The sequence below is a fragment of the Notamacropus eugenii genome, chromosome 1 (genome assembly GCF_028372415.1).
Source record: "Notamacropus eugenii isolate mMacEug1 chromosome 1, mMacEug1.pri_v2, whole genome shotgun sequence".
NCBI lineage: Eukaryota > Metazoa > Chordata > Mammalia > Diprotodontia > Macropodidae > Notamacropus > Notamacropus eugenii.
In genome coordinates this window covers 196,017,357-196,031,971 of record NC_092872.1, presented here as the reverse complement: position 1 = coordinate 196,031,971, position 14,615 = coordinate 196,017,357, and the positions used below count along the sequence as shown (strand labels likewise).

The following is a 14,615-nucleotide window of genomic DNA, read 5'->3' as shown; positions in this document are numbered from 1 at the left end:
TGTGTGTGTGTGTGTGTGTGTGTGAGAGAGAGAGAGAGAGAGAGAGAGAGAGAGAGAGAGAGAGAGAGAGAGAGAGAGAGAGAGAGAGAGAGAGAGAAAGGGAAAGAGAGAGACAGAGAGACAGAGAGAGAGATAACCTCATTGAGCAGACTGGTGAAGTCTGGAGCCATTTTCAGAATAATATTTTTAAATGCAGAAAATAAAATACCTAGTTTTACAAAGGAAACTAATTATATTGAAATATACTAATCAAAATATGTTTTTTAAGTTTAGAGGCACTGCAGCACTTCCTCTCCATTGAATGAGAATATTAAAAAATTACCCCTGATTTTTAAAAATCATAGTCTCAGAATTTTAGAGTTGAAAGAGATCTCAGAGACCATCTTAAGAGCTAAAAGATGTTATTGTAACTTTCTTACTAAAGCGACTTCTAGTTTTGTTTGTTTAAAAAATGAAGCAAAGATAGAACTGCTTACCCATCCAAAGTCCCGTTGATCATAATGCTCTAGAGCAACACCTTGACGGTCCTGTCTCTGATTGAGAAGTGCTGAGCCAAAAGGTCTACTGTGCTTACTGTTTGGTAACTAATCTCTGCATGGGCATTTTATTTTATTTTTTTACTTAGGTGGACCTTATGGTTCCTTGGGAGTAGATTATGAATTTGAAAAACTTCTGTGTAAAATATTTGGAGAAGATTTTATCGAACAATTTAAAATTAAACGTCCAGCGGCCTGGGTAGATCTAATGATTGCTTTTGAGTCCCGCAAACGGGCTGCTGCCCCTGACAGAACCAATCCCCTAAATATCAATCTGCCTTTCTCCTTCATTGACTACTATAAGAAGTTTCGAGGTCACAGCGTGGAACATGCCTTGAGAAAAAGCAAGTAAGTAAATCAGTCCATTCTAGACAGATGAGTAAGTTAGTTGTCTGGTGCTTTAGACAGGAAAATGAGATGGGGAATAGCCTGCTGCAGACTCAGAAGAATATGGTGGAAATGGAGATAAGCTGCTTAGTTTGAATGTGTAAGTCAGGGAATGGGAAAAGCAAAGAGGTACTGGAGAATGATGGTCAGCTGTTACCTCCTATCTCCTGTCTGATTTGGCTACATTATTCTTCTTAAGCTGAACTATGTTCTTGCTGGACCGAGGCTTCCCCAAGGGCAGGAAACCACTGTTTCCAGAAGAAAATTCAGGCAGCTTTACCCCCAACAACCTGCAAGACGTTTGCAAGAGCTTCTATTTCCTAGAGATTTCTGAGTATATTAATAATGGGCAGGTGGAGGGATAGAGGAGAAGGGGTCCATTGAAGCAAAGTGAACTTGCCTTGATTTTTAAAAACCTAACTGAAAAGGAACAGGCAAGCCAGATTTCACTCTGTTGTTTCTAGACTTGCTCTCTGATTTATAAATTTGATAGACCCTTAAGGGCAAAATCAGAAACAGTGAGTGGAAATTGCAAGAAGACCTTTTAGGCTTGATATCAGGGAAAATGTCCTAACAATTAGAGCTGTCTAAAAATAGAATAAGCTACCTTAAGAGGTGCTATGCTCCCCCTTCCTTGAGGGCCTTCAAGCAGAGGCTATATTACCATACAGTCTGCCATATGTTTAAATCAGGATTCCTTTCATGTATGGGTTAACCTAGATGGCTGTTGAAGTCCTATCCATCTCTCAAATCTGTGATTCTTCAAGGCTCTCATTTGCTGATCCAATGGTAGATAGACTACCCACCTCACAGAGTAGTTATGGTTGTTAGGGACGTATTTTACAATTCTTAGTTATAGAAATGAAAGGTATTATCAATAGGTAGTCTGTTCATTAGCTTTATGCAGGGTGATGGTAAATACATTTCCCACTGACTGGAACATGTCTTGTATTTGATTCTGTTTCCCCCAAGCTATGTCTGAGAAACCTTTATATTCTTTTCTCAAAGTAATTGTTGGTGACCTGTACTGGGTTTCTGTGTGGAACTCCCAATTACAAGTTTAGTTAAGAAGAATAAGAGAAAAGACAGGCTTGGGAAATCTGGGAATATTCCTAATGTCATGAGACTCAGGAATAGGTTAGCAAGGATACTTTGCTTGAGTGTGGCAAGGAATTCAATGTAGTTGATTCCTTTGAACTATGAGACAGGTATGGTGCCTAGTTTTGTTTTATCATATAGTACCTTGATTAAGAAGGAAATGAAGGAAAATATCTTCATAAATTGAGTTAGTTATTCCATAAAAAGATCTTTTGGGTGATGCATTTGTATGTGTATATATATATATATGTATATATATATATACATACACACACACACACACATATATATATAAATACCCACATGCATATATGTACATATTACATATATACACATATGTATGCACATATCCTTGTGCTGTAGAGTTGTGTACTTCCAGATAATGTACAGAATATGTTATAGCAATGTAAATTATTATATATTGTATACGCATTTCTGATTTCATTCTTGTTCTGTATGATATTGCTACAGTGTAGACTTTGTGAAATGGTCGTCCCAGGGAATGCTAAGGATGAGCCCAGATGCAATGAATGCCCTTTTTAAGCCAACAATTGACAATATCATCGATCATCTCCGTAAGTAACAAATAGTAGAAACTCAGTTATTCAACCCTGTTGGCAATAGACTGGTTTTTGCCCTGTCCGTTAAAAACAACCAACCCAGTTAGAGATAAGCACCACATAAGATCTTTGGGAGATTCAGAGTGTAGTGTGAGGCAGAATGTTGCAATGGATAGAATGCTGAACTCAAGCTGAGAAAGACTGGAGTTCGGATTAAGAACCTTATTAGCAGATGGATAAGGAAAGGCCTTTATAGGGATGGCACTTGAGCTTTAAAGAATGGTATTTAAAGGGCTTTAAATAAGGTTTAAAGAAGTGATTTAAAGTTGGATAGGAATTCTAAGAGGCAGAAATGAGGAGAGGGTATGTATTTAACATGTGGGGAAGTCTATACAAAGACAAAGACGCAAGAGATGCAATAATTCATGTGAGGAGTGGCAGAAGGGTGAGTTTGACTGAATTGTAGAAGGTGTGAAAGGGAATGGCATGTAACAAATTTGGAAACCTTTGTTCAAATCCCACGTCAGAACCTTGCAGAACATGTGATCATAGGCAAGTCTATTTTAAGTAAAAAAAAAAATGGCAGTCTTTGAAGTACTAGGAACATGTGATCTATTATTAGGTCCCTGTAATCTATTAGAAAGAGAAGTCGTGATAAAGAGAGAAAAACAGGCACTCTTTCCCTTCACCCTTCTTCCAACCCCAGTTTCTTCCATGCCTTCCTTGATTCCCACAAGATCTTCCTCAGATCTCTCAGACCACAATATTCAGCGTACCTCTCCTGGGAAGTTAATGATCTTTTAACTCAGATTAGATTTGTATACCTGTCTCATTCTCTTACTAGATTGTGAAGTCCTTAAGGGTAAAGATGGTTTCATTTTCCCCCCCTCTTTTGTATCCTCTGGCCATCCACAGGGAATAGACTTGCAATTTTATTGGCATGGGGGGAGGGAAGAAGGGAACACGCATTTATTAAGCACCTACTGTGTACCAGACACTGTACTGACAGCTTTACAAATATTATCTCATTTGAGCTTCCCAACCACCCTGAGAGCTAGATGCTATTATTATACCACTTTATAGTGAAAGAAAGTGAGGCAAACAGGGTTTAAGTGATTTGCCTAGGGCCTCACAGTTAGTAAGTATCTGAAGCTGGAATTGAACTCAGGTCTTTGTGCCTGGAGGCCTGGCCCTCTGTCCACTTTGCCACCTAGCTGGAAAGGTGAAGATTGGGGGGAGCCTTGAACGCCTAACAGAGGAGTCTGAACTTTATACAACAGACAATAAAGACTTTGACCATATTTCTTTTTTTTTTCAAATTTGAGGTATTCCCAGTTGTAACAAACACTTAAAAAAAAAGATCATTTCCATATACAAAGTAGAGCAGAAGATTATATATGAAACTTCAGAGAACTATTATGTATATATATGTGTGTGTGTATATATATATATATATATATTTTAAAGTATATAATTCTATGCTACTTTTTTTTAACATGTTACTTTCAGAGCTGTCTGGTTTGTCTTCTTTCTTTCAGTTCTCTCTACCTTCCTTCAAGTCCCAACTAAACTCTCACCTTCTGCAGGAAGCCTTCCCCAACCCCTCTTAATCCTAGTGCCTTCTCTCTGTTAATTATTTTGTATTTGTCCTGTAGATAGCTTGCTACCCCTATACTTGTTTGCATGTTGTTTCTCCTGTTAGTTTGTAAGCTCCCAGAGGGCAGGGGCTATCTGTTGTCTCTTTTTGGATCCCCAACTGCTTAGCACTGTGCCTTTCCCATATTAGGCACTTAATATTGATTGAGTGAATTTTCAAAAACTCTTCAATAACCTGTTTCTTTTTTTTTCTTCTTTTGCAAAACTATCACTAGCACCCTCTTCCTCCAAAGTAAAAAAAAATAAACACAGTCCTTGTTAACAAACATAGAGTCAAACAAAAAAAACCCTGCACATTTGTCATCTTCAAAAATGCATGTCTCGTTCTTTCCCTTGAATCCATCACGTTTCTCTCGGAAAGATATAGCACATTTCATCATCTCTTTTCTGAAGTCCGAGCTTATTTCTTAAATTATTTTGTAGACGAGACTTTTCCCTAACTCTAATGAGTGTGTGTGTACGTGTGTTTTAATAACTGCTACAAGTGTCTTCTGTTTTATGAGATAAAGTCTCCCAATATTCAGGTGGACCACCTGGTATATTTCACCATGAGGATGTTGTCTGTCCTTGAACAAACATGCTGTGGTTTTTCCCTTTCAGGGGACCTGTTTGAGAAGCCAGAGGTGACAGATGTCAAATTTCTCTTCCTGGTGGGTGGCTTTGCAGAGGCCCCTCTCCTGCAGCAGGCCGTGCAATCTGCCTTTGGGAACAAGTGCCGAATCATTATTCCTCAGGACGTGGGTCTCACCATCCTTAAAGGAGCAGTCCTCTTCGGGCTGGACCCTGCTGTCATTAAGGTTCGACGCTCACCTCTGACCTATGGGGTGGGAGTCCTGAACCGGTATGTGGAAGGGAAGCACCCACCAGACAAGTTGCTGGTCAAAGATGGCACACGGTGGTGCACCGATGTCTTCGATAAGTTCATTTCAGCAGACCAGTCTGTTGCCCTGGGAGAAACAGTGAAGCGTAGCTACACCCCTGCCAAGCCCTCCCAGATGCTCATCATAATCAACATCTACAGTGCTGAACAAGACAACGTCAACTTCATCACAGATCCAGGAGTGAAGAAGTGTGGCACCCTCCGTCTGGATCTCACTGGGACCAATGATACCCCAGTGCCCACTCGGAGGGAGATCCAAACATTCATGCAGTTTGGGGACACTGAGATCAAAGCCATGGCCATTGATATTCCCACCTCTAAGAGTGTCAAAGTTGGGATAGATTTCTTAAATTACTAACCCTCATCTTCCATCCCTCCCATCTCCCATTCGTCCCTCCCCTACCTCAACTCACTTCCCTGCAATGCTTTGGTTTTGAGGGCTCCCTCCTTTTCTTTTCACACTTGCCATCACACCCACTTGAATTTCAGCAGGATTGATGAGAACAGATAGAACCTAGAAACACTGGGGATTTGGAGGGGTGGGTAGAGATATGTTTTAGTAAGGATTCTGACACCATAAAATTGTCAGAAATAAAGTATGATCTATGGAAATGAACAGATTCAGGGATAGTCAGAGAAGGGCAGCTGGTTCTCAAGTACACAGAAGTGGTCAAACACTCCTTCAGACAATGAAAAAGAATTTTTTTTTTTTTGCAGCATTGGTTTGTCTTTAACAGATCTCAGTTAAGCAGAACTAAAGCACTTTTATTACAGTATTTTTAGATTTAACGAGATCCCAGAGCCCAAGGGACACTCTTTGACTTCTTTTATCATAAATATTTGTGATTTTTTAAAAAAAATTTGAAGGTCAGTATAAAAAGAACTTCAAATCTGTAGGTATTCTCTTTCTTTGTCATCATATTTTTCAAGTGGTGCTTAATTGGAAGCCTGGAGTGTTTCATATCCAGTAAGAGAAGACTGTCTACTGTGCACTGATTTTCCAGGTTCAACACAAGATTTTAAATTTCAAGTGAACAAAAAAATCTTTAATTTAACAATCTGTATATTGTGGGCTCTGCTAATCCAGTAATAATAGCATAGGTAGAGGGAGATCTGATGTTAAGCCCTATGATAATTCAGTAGAAAATGCTACTTTTATACAAATGAATCAAGCTGCTGATCTGCCCAAACATAATTCAGAGATGACACAAATGAGCTACTGGCACTTTTGACATTTGCAAGTCAAATGTTGATGTTGTCATATTAGAGCCCTAATTAATTTCAGTAGAAGATGCCTATGATATTTCGCAGGATTAATTAAGCCTAGCACATCTGAAGTTTGTAATACTTGATTAAAAAAAAAATTTCTTGGGTCAAACTTCGCTACGAAATAGCATTGGCCATTCCTTTCCCATTTAGAGAAGGAATAAAATCAGTGCATAGTGAGTGGAGTGTAAAAACTGAAGCCTTTCTTTGAAATGTGTCATCAAATTCTTTAGTTCAAAATGTTTTTCTACTTTACTGAAGGGGCTTTTCCAAATAAATACATGATGGATTAAATGGTGGACTGAAAACAAAGGTGCTTTATCAAATAGGCCCCTGGGTCTCTTTTTCTGCAGAGGATAAAAGCTCTTAGATGCAGATTTTTTAAAAAAATAAAAAGGTTGTGACTCATGAAGACTTGCTGGGACCATACCTCTGCCTTGTCTGACTTTCCACCTTACCTTAGTCTCAGTACACACAGTAAGGAACACAGAAGGACAAGAATTAGGGACAAAGATGCATGACAGTTTGGTACCTGTCTGCCTTGTAGATACTGATTTATGATTTTTAAAAAAAGTTAACATGTTCCTTCATGATTTCTCCAAAGGCACCCTCATGCAAAATCCAAGACCAAACCTCCAAAATGATTGATTGTATGAACCTGGCTCACAATTCATCTGACTTTTCAAAGCTGTATTTTCTACCTGATGAAATTTGTTAAGCTTTAAAGCTACTGGGGGTTTCATGAATGAATAGAAACTTTTATTTAAATGCAAGTTGGAACTCCAAATGCATTATCATGGCTAATAGATCTTCTAACTGACACTTCAAAATTTCACTGGACATTTTACATTTTGCCCTTGTTTTCACTTTAACATGTCTTTGTAGATTCCCATCATAGAATATGAAGCATTAAATACTAGGAATTAATAAAGAATGCTAGTCACATAACTTGGCATACAGATTTCTTGTACAATTACAGAGGTATGCTTTTTAGTATTCTACTTCTTGCCGCCTGCTATGCTTAAAAAGCTAAATATTACAGGTTTTTCTTTGGTGTTACCAACCAGAGTTTACAAATAAGGAAGACTTTGCAATTTAGTCATAAACAATATAATTTTATGTACATATAATATTTGAATAATGTACAGAATCTTTATTTCTACAAGGCTTCTTTCTTGTATAAAAAATGCTCTTTGCCTTTTGTTGAATGCATTCCACTCCGAATTGTTACTGATATCATTTCAATCATTCTAGTTAATGACAGGCTTTTAGAAACAGCAAGCAATGCAATATTTATGGAAGGAAGGCTGACCAAAGGAATGGAGGCAGATGGCTAGGGCTAAACGTTGTTGTGAATGAATTGCCATCAGCACCCGGGTCAGAGACAGCAGCTGTCTGCGTTCTTTCAAACCCTTCACTATTTGCTTTTAAAAAATGAAAGCTAATCACAGATGATTACTTCTGTCACATACTTGAAAGTTTAACATTCTAATGTCTGTTGGCAGTCTGACTTTACATATAAAATAAGGCTGATTTTTCAACTTCTTGTTTCCCATGGGAAACTTTGATGATTCTTGAAGCTCCGGCTCACTGGGAGAAAAAGTAAAAATTCAGTCCATACAGGTGGCATTTTCAGTGTGTCAGCATTTAAAGGAAAGGAAAGAAGGGTGAATTACTCTATCTTTTCTTCATTTTAAAGTGAGTAAATTATTTGAAAGTAAGATTGCCTTTGAAAGAACTTTCCCTCTATCCAGACCTTTCTCCTTTTCCTATTGTCAATATTCTCCTACCTTGCATTCAAGATATGTCTCTGTAAGCCAGGTAGACTAGATCACAAACCCCATGAATTGTAGTGTGGGCAAATGTGATTGAATGGGGCCGGAAATTCTACTGGACTCTGGAAATGCAGCCCAATTAGACAAAATCATTAAGAAGTCTCATATATCTAGTAGCTTTTTAAAAAAATCATATTGAAACTTCCTAGAACTAGATCACTCTACTTTAATGATACATGCTCTGATCTTATAGAAAGTTTTGAAAAAGATGTGTCTTCTTGACCCACTTTACTGAATTGTCTCCCTCCCCCCCACTGTCATCTGGGTAATTAAAACATAAGTATCTTGAAGGCAGGGGCTGTAGAATTTTCTTTGCAACTTCCCCACTCCGCACACATCAAGCATGAATAAATGTCGTTGAATGAGTAAACAAATAATACCGATAGGAAATAATAAGATACATTTCAACTTGAGTGGAAGTTGGCATAAAATGTTCAAGTGAACTTTGCAGAGTACTGAGAAAAGACTACAAAATAGACCCTATCCCTTCACTGTTTAGGTCAAGTTTAGCTGTTAAGGGTCCAGGTCCAGATGAGGCTGCTTATTGTCAATATGTCAAGGAATGGTATATATCAATATAAACTGGAGTCAATGATGTTTATATGGGAACGTTGGACTTCATGCTGCAAAGACTTAGTGGCTATAATGCACTGTATATTCATGCTAAAAGTGGCTCAAGCAGACGGCTGGTAGAAAGAGTTGTTGAGCATAATGTTAGACTACTCACCTGCTTGAAGTACTAAACAATATAATAAAATATCAGTCATTGTGATCTTTCACCTCTCTGCACAAGGGAAATGTGAATCTCACTTGGCAGCAGCTCACAACTTGTCAGGATTGTATCTGCAAACTCCTATGTCTTCACAGGTGTTTAATAAAGCAAAGTAAAGCTCTTGATTTTGTACGTCCCCAAATGTGTATTTATTGTTGGTCTCCCGGGGTTCCAAAATCAAACTAATAATAATAACATTAATAATAAGTAGCATTTATATAGTTTGCAAAATGCTTTATAAATATTTTATTTTTACAATCACCCTGAGAGGTAAGTGCTATTATTGTCCTCCTTTTACAGAAGAGGAAACTGAGGTTAAGTGACCTGTCCAGGGTCACACAGCTGTTAAGTGTCTGAGGCAGGATTCAAACTTAGGTCTTCATGATTAAAGGTTCAATACTGTATCCATTGTGCCACACAGCCGTTTGAAATCGTTACCAACGAGCTTGCCCTTCCAGACCATATTGCCTAGAAAACAGGAGTTTTAGAATATGACTGGGTTTGGGTTGGTTTTTTTTTGACATCATAGATTTTAAGTTTTTAGAGCAATACAGAATGGACTTCACAATTTATGCTACCGCATTCAAGATAGACAACGATTCAATAAAGGTTTTTCTTAATTTAAGGAAACAGCAAGATGATACAGTGGGTGGGAGTGCTGGACTTGGAGTTAGCAAGAACTGAGTTCAAATTCTGTCTCAGTTATTTACTGTAATGTGACTCTGGACAAATGACTTAACCCCCAGCCTCACTTTCCTCATTTGTAAAATGAAAAGGGTTGACTCGATGACTTCTTAAGTTCCCCTCCAGCTTTAGCTCTATGATTGTCTTGTTTATAAGAAAAGAGTTGAAGATTGGATACATCTGTCCAATCTTCCTTCTGGGGAAAAAAAGTACTTAGAATGAGATGTGAAAGAGAATGATACTTCTTTGTATACAAAATTAGTCCTCCTTTCATTTACTATACAAGAGGAGAAGAAAAAAAATATAGACTGGGGTCATGGCCTTGAATATGTGGAACTTACATTCCAATAAGAAAGTTTCTCATGGAGAGATGTGGGTTAGGCAAAAAATACAGGTGGATTTGGAACTGGTTGAATGACCAGACCCAAGCAGAGTCATTATTAATGGATCAATATTACCTTGGGTAGAGAGGTCTAGTGGAGTGTTAGAGACTCATGCTTTGGCAATATGCATTTTTATCAATCACTTAAAAGACGGCATAGATGGCAAGATTGATAAATTATCCATTGACACGAAGCTTGGAGACAGAGTTAACATATCGGACAACAGTTTGGGTCCAAAAAAATCTAGATAGGTGGAAATTATGGGGCTGAATCAGATAAGGTGTAATTTGATTTAAAAAATAAATATAAAGTTCTACACTTTGAGTTCTAAAACTGAACTTCAAAAATTGTGGCTGGATAACTGTGCCCATGAAAAAGTTCTGAAGTCTTAGTAGATCACAGGCTTAAGACTCAAGAGGGCATCATGGCACCATGGCAGTGAAACTCTCCTCCCCCAAACTACCTCAGAACAAGTTCTACTATTGGTAAGACTATAAATAAATAAATACATACGCATTATACATATATATATAATATATACACATGCACACACTTTAATACATATACATACATACATGTATATGCATGTGTATATGTATGCATATATGTATATGTATGCATGTTTATGTTATATTTATATGTGTATATACATGCATATACATGTGTGGAGAGAGAGAGAGTACTATCTTCATTACTAACCACCCAGTTCCCTACATGTCAAAACATGGGAATTAGCATGGATTCAGACATATAGGATTATTGGAATATAGTATATGACTATGTAGGCATTTCCTGGCCAGCTATACACTCTGAGCATTTAACTGACCAATGTCACTATCCAGCTTTGACTGGTAGCACATAATTTAGTACTTGCTAAAATGTCAGTGAATTTTTGATGATCCAAATAACTCCATACCTATTAATTATCATTAAAAATCAATTATCAATGATAACTCAAGCCAGGGACTCCAATTTATGGGTGGGTAATGAGACTCACTCTTAACAAATCTTCTTCTTGGTCAACAATAAGTTTCTTGGTGATGATCACTCTTGTGTTAAAATTGTACCTGAGACCTTTAGCTTGGTATCAATATATACCACCAAAACTTCCTCTTTACATCCCAATAATTACTAAGTGGTTTGTGCAAATCTAAGCCAGATTGCCCATTCTTTAACATTCTGCTTTAATTTCTTCCCAACAATATACATAGAAGTGAATTTACTGAGAGACTTAGCAATGAGGGCACATGTCTCCGCTAATAATAGCCAGTAAATCCTCTAGGGGAAAGAAAGTCTGGTTCACAAAAAAACAATTAACAGGTAAAAAGGATGTCTATCTTCTCAGGGTTAGTACTCACTCCCTGTGGAGAAACTCCATGACCTGTGAATTTGACCAAGTCTTTCAGAATTGGTATGTATCTTTTTAAAAAATGTTTTATTAGTGTCTATTTTTAAATCACACCATTTGTAGATATGCCTCTTCCCTGGAGAACTGAACTTTTCCAAGGAACTAAGAAAAATAGCTGGGCAAAAATAACAGTTACTGATTGTGTTAGACAATGTTTGTCAAAGGTTTTTCTGCACTCAGTCCCATACCTCTCTGCTGGGAAATAGGAGGTACATTACATTATAAGGTCCAATATTTCACTCTGCATCAGTTCATACCAATTTTTCCAGTTTTCTTTGAATGGATCACATTTTTTTTTTACTGAACATAATATTCCAGTATATCCATATTTGTGTGTCCATCTTTGTATATTCATTAGGGTTAGATGATATAGTGAAAAAATCCATCAGATTTGGATCAGAGGACCTGGATTTAACCCTTGGTCTTTTACTCACCACCTTCATGAACTTGGGCAAATCATTTAGACTTTTTTGGCCTCAGTTTCCTCATCTGAAAAAGGAGAAGACTGTCCTAGATGTCCTCAGAGATATCTTTCAGCAGAACTGGTACTTTGTAATTGGGAGCTTCTGACCAATGGCTTCTTGGCACTCTAATACTTTCAGTACCCTCATATTCTTCCAATGTCTTTCCAAATATGAGTAGTGGCATGCTACAGTATAAAGAATGTTATCTGGTAGGGCTTCTTAAACTTTTTCCACTCATAGCCCCTTCAGAGCTTCTTAAACTGTGGGTTGCAACCCCATATGGGTAGTATAGCAGAGCTATAGGAACTGAGTTCAAATTCTACCTCATACTTACTATCCAAGTAACCTTGAACAAGCTACTTAACCTCAGTTTACTCATGTGTGAAATGCAGAGGTTGGAAAAGATGGACTCCAAAATCCTTTGTAGCTCTGTTATCTTCGATCCTGTGATGAGATCATTTAGACACTCCAATACCTTCACTCCATTTATGTCACCAATTATTTTTTCCCTAAGTCTTTGAAAAGTGATGGAGGCTCTAGAAATCCTAGAGAATATGTACTGTTATTGACAGAATCCCATTGGTTTCTAAGACTCCCTGGGCCTTTCCATCCACCCATCTGCAATTCCCTGAAACCTTTCCATATGTCTTACAGATGAATTCTATTGTATGTTATTACTATAAAAGTTCAGTTCAGTCTACTGGAGTAAGCAATTTAAATTTTGATATAGCAATGTATCACTAATGAAATAAAACAAATCCTAGCAAAAAGACTACAGTAATATGTCCAAAAATGATTTACTCTAAGTTGGATTTATACAAGGGATGGTTCAAAATTAGGAAAACAGTTAACATAATCATATTAAAAAAACAAAAACACCCAAAGCAGCAACATCATATCAATAAAACTTTCAACAAATTATAAAACTTCTTAATTCTAAATCTTTACAAAGTATAACCACAGAAGGGTCATTTTAAGATACAATTAAAAGTTTATGTCTACAGCCAAAAGTTAACATTATTTGCTGTGGGAAAAACACTAGAAGTTTTCCTGGTAAATATAGGAGCAAATCAAGGATGTCCTTTACTCACTATTATTTGACATTTTTCCAGGAATACTAGAAATAATAATAAGGTAAGGGAAAGAAATTAAAGGCATAACATCATCAAAGAGACAAAACAATTCCTATTTGTTGATAACATGTTGGTTTATTTAGAAAATAGAATTAGCAAATAAGCTTAAATGATACCATTAATAGCTTTAGCAAAGTAATAGAATACAAATTTAAAAAATCAAAGCATCTCATATAATATCAAAATTTAAGAGGAAATGAGGAAGGCATTCCACTTTAACTCAGGATGCATAAAATATTTTGGAGGCAAATTACTAAAGTACATTCAGAAGTTATAACAGTAAAGACACATAAAACACTTTAAAGAAATAAGGAATGGCAAATTGGAAAGACATTTATTCATGTTTGAGCTGTGGCAATATAACAAAAATGGCGATACTTTCTAAATTAACTTACATATTTAGTGTTTTTGCCAATTTATTTTATAGAAATGAACAAAGTAATATAGAAGAAACATGTGAAACAAAATTCAGATGGAAGAACAAAAAGGTCTTTAACAGTGATTCTTAACATGGAGTCTATGAACTTGATTTTTAAAAATATCTTATAATTATATTTCAACATAATTAGTCTCCATTGCCATCCTATGTATTTTATGCATTTAAAAACATTTTTTCCTGAAAAAGGGTCCATAAAGTTTCAGCAGATTTCTAAAAGGGTCCATGACACAGAATGGGTTAAGAATCTATTTAAGAATCTAGTGGTTTCAAATCTCAGGGAAATAAAAATTTTTAAATAGGGACGAAGGATGAATAGTTAATTCATATCAAATTATACTATAAAGCAGTAATCAATAAAAGCATTTGTTACTATTTAAAAATACAAAAGCAGACCAGTAGGATAAATAAGAAAGAATCAAATGTAATTGAGCTCAAAGAGTCTAATAAACCTAAGAACATAAAATACTTGGGGAAGAGATTTCCAGTTTGATTAGAACTACTGCGAAAATAGACAAGCAATTTGGTAGAAATTTGGTTTAGATCAGAATCTTATAGTCAACATGCCAGTAAACTGTAAATCAACTCCAGTAAATACAGGAGTAAATAAAGGATGCTCCTTACTCACTGGTATCTGACAGTGCCAGAAATATTGCAAATAATATTAAGAGAAAGAAATTAAAGACATAAAAATCATCAGAGACAAAACTACTCTATTTGCTGGTACGTTGATTTACTTAGAAAACTCTGAGACTCAGCAAATAAACTAAATGATAAATAAACATATAAATATTAAAGACCACAACATCAAAAAATTTGAAGAGTAAGATTAAACACCATTTTCAGTTATAGCTACGAGGAGAATTTTTAACCAAATAAGATACAGAAATGATCATAAAAATGCAACTTATAATTTTGAGCATATCAGTTTAAAAGCTTTTGTGGGAGCCAAATCAATGAAGGTAGAAAAAGAAGGAAAGCTGTTGAATGAGGAAATAACTTTACATTAAATCTCTCTAACAGTCTGATTATCAAAATGTAATAGGACGGTGGAACCTTGGAGTATGCCCACGTAGTCGACCACCCTGCTTCTATGCATTCTCCTACCACAATGGTA

The 14,615-nt window shown here is 36.5% G+C and overlaps 1 protein-coding gene across 1 annotated transcript in view; it reads left to right on the top strand.

Annotated features, from left to right (window-relative positions):
* HSPA12A (heat shock protein family A (Hsp70) member 12A) overlaps positions 1 to 9,115 on the top strand; it is a 99,621-nt gene extending 90,506 nt beyond the window's left edge. The window contains exons 10-12 of the mRNA XM_072623592.1: positions 626 to 884; positions 2,493 to 2,596; positions 4,838 to 9,115. Of these exons, the coding sequence (XP_072479693.1) occupies positions 626 to 884; positions 2,493 to 2,596; positions 4,838 to 5,475 (1,001 nt within the window). The 3' untranslated portion in view covers positions 5,476 to 9,115. The remainder of the gene's footprint in view (positions 1 to 625; positions 885 to 2,492; positions 2,597 to 4,837) is intronic.
* Positions 9,116 to 14,615: the final 5,500 nt, after the last annotated feature.